Below are 2510 nucleotides of genomic sequence, written 5' to 3'. Positions count from 1 at the left end.
CACCGTGCACTACTGGCTGAAGCGCTGCGTGCCCGCAGTCTCTGAAGCATTCTTCATCTACACAGATCGATCTGAAAACATGTTAGTTAAATTAATGGCCGGTTTCCCAGTTACATTTAACCATTCGTTAGTCTTTTTGTTTCCTACCGTAACTTGAGTTTCGCCCCGGTAATACTTGTCAACCTAACACTAACGAATCACTAGGTCACAAACTTTAAAAACCCAGCATTAATCTGTTAAGTGACATGATACTAATGTCTTATCTTGTCGGTGGACTCCTCTATGTCCTTAAATTCGTGATTTTTATAAACGATTTTATTAAAATTAATAACTTTATTACTATTTGATGATAAACATTTTGCAGTTTAAATCTTGAGACAGTAATGCAAAGCCCGAATGAGGACGACGTGGGTTCCAAAATGGTGTACGGTGCTCACTTCTTTTACGACGATACTCTAGACATTTACAATGAGAAAAAGCAAGAAAACATATTAAAGAAAATGTGGAAATTCTGCTTATCTTGTTGTCCTAAAAGGCGTTCAAAAAAGATAGATATGAAAGACGAAATTTCCTCACAAGGTTCATATACACAACCTCCGGTGAAGCGATTATTTTCCTTTGCAGAATTAGAACTAAGCAAGATCTCACCAAAAATGTATTATGATGCGAATGTTCAAACCGGAGAAAGTTTGGAAATAGATTATCTTGAAACGCAAAACCTTGTTGACAAACTGGTTTTAAATGCTAATAAAAACAAAAACAATAGAAAAGAAACAGATGAATTGAACATCTTAAAGTTTTTAAAGGAATCAAAATCCGAGTCAATACAATCTTTATCAGGTCGAGAAGATTGTAATGATGACAAAAATCTACATTTTAACCCCACAATACACGAGGAGAAAGAATTATCTAGCACTGTGTATGAACCTCATAGTTCTAAATCCCGTAAACACCAACATGTCAAAGTTGTTACTAGAGGTGATATTCATATCGAAAAGGTTGAACCATCGCTTCCAAAACGATTACGTTTCGATGAAGAAGCAACCACAATACCATCGATACACGCTGATGAAGGAATCTTAGAAGGGGAAGAACAAACCAGTAATACTCAAGTTATACTGGGCACTGAAAAGTTACGGTGTTCGGATGATATAGAGGAACAAGAAAGTGGGTCTGGCAGAGAATTTATGCGTTTCTGGACGAGTGCCAAAGAGAAGAAGTCGAAGAAGAAGAAGCGCATAGTATTGCATTAAAGTAACAGTTTGTATAATTATGATTACTTAAATATTGATATTAAAAAATTGTTTTTTTCAAAAATTTATTACTTTCGAATCCAGTGATGTCGAGAGGGGATCGGATGGCGATGCCTATGTTTAAGTTTATCAATTCTTTCACTGACAAATAATGAAAGTGACAATATTTTGCTTGTTAACAATTGTTCTTACAGTTGTAACTCTCATTCATACTAAGTATACTAGTTTTCACCCGCGACTCCGTCCGCGTGGAATTAAAATAAAAAACAAAAGTGAGAAGCCAATATGTTCTTCCAAACTATCCTCTACATCTTTACCAAATTACATCGACATACGTTCAGCCGTTAAGGCTACAAACTCTAACAATTCATCTAAACTTTCGCATTTATAATATTAGTATGATTGTTGTCTATACTAATATTATAAAGTGGAAAACTTTGTTTGTTTGAATGTAATGAATCGGCTCGAAAACTGCTGGGCCGATTTTAAATATCCTTTCACCGTTAAAAAGTTATCTGTGAGTGACATAGACTACATTTGTCTTTTTCTTTTTTATTTTTATCACGCGGACGGAGTCGCAGGCAAAAGCTAGTTGAGAATAAAACAGATGTCATTAACACGCGATGCCACATAGCCGAAGATGACAATGCTCAGTCGCAGTGAGCACCGCTATTTCCTAATTAACGTCAATTGAGCGCCGGATAGGACACGTGCCAAAATATGTGTCGTATCTTTTTCAAGATGTTCTCTCATTGTGTACCGTTCCAATCATGGTAATTGCCGCTTTCGACGTTTCCTGCTCGAGATGATACATGTGCAACACTTCGCTACAACGATTGTGTTTATGTTAAAAAAAGTTACGGACGTAAAAACTCAGCCTCTTTAATCACCCATTGTTGAAAAAGAAGTCTTTTTAATAACTAATACAAAACTTTATTTAAAGTTTAAAGGATGTCAAAAAAGATAGAGTTCATGATAATAGTAAAGTCCAACCATTGAAAATCTAAAATAATTTAGCGACCGTTGTAAATGTTATTTACAAGATCTATTAGAAATAGGTATATATCTACATATGTGGGAAGTTTTATTAGGGTCAAAAGTATATAATATATCATAACTAGCGCTTTTATGTCAGCTCCGAAAAAGATAGATGTAAAAGTGTGATGCTAGAAGCGGGAGCCGGTGCGCGAGGTCATTTCAATTGAAACCAATTAAAGCAATTGAGATCAATTGAGCGGGCGGCAGATTCTGCGTCGG

At 35.7% G+C, this 2510-nt stretch overlaps 1 protein-coding gene across 1 annotated transcript; it reads left to right on the top strand.

Annotated features, from left to right (window-relative positions):
- The first annotated feature begins 6 nt into the window (after positions 1 to 6).
- On the top strand, positions 7 to 1253 carry LOC106107832. The gene is made up of 2 exons (XM_013288836.1): positions 7 to 81; positions 365 to 1253. Exon 2 carries the CDS (start codon positions 384 to 386, stop codon positions 1251 to 1253), a length of 870 nt encoding a protein of 289 aa, XP_013144290.1. The 5' UTR covers positions 7 to 81; positions 365 to 383.
- The last annotated feature ends 1257 nt before the right edge of the window (positions 1254 to 2510 follow it).

The sequence above is a fragment of the Papilio polytes genome, unplaced genomic scaffold, assembly GCF_000836215.1.
Source record: "Papilio polytes unplaced genomic scaffold, Ppol_1.0 DF821845.1, whole genome shotgun sequence".
Classification (NCBI taxonomy): domain Eukaryota; kingdom Metazoa; phylum Arthropoda; class Insecta; order Lepidoptera; family Papilionidae; genus Papilio; species Papilio polytes.
This window is presented reverse-complemented; position numbering and strand designations above follow the sequence as displayed.

Excerpts from the sequence above, each read along its gene's own strand:
- LOC106107832 (XM_013288836.1), top strand. The coding sequence starts at position 384 with ATGCAAAGCCCGAATGAGGACGACGTGGGTTCCAAAATGGTGTACGGT.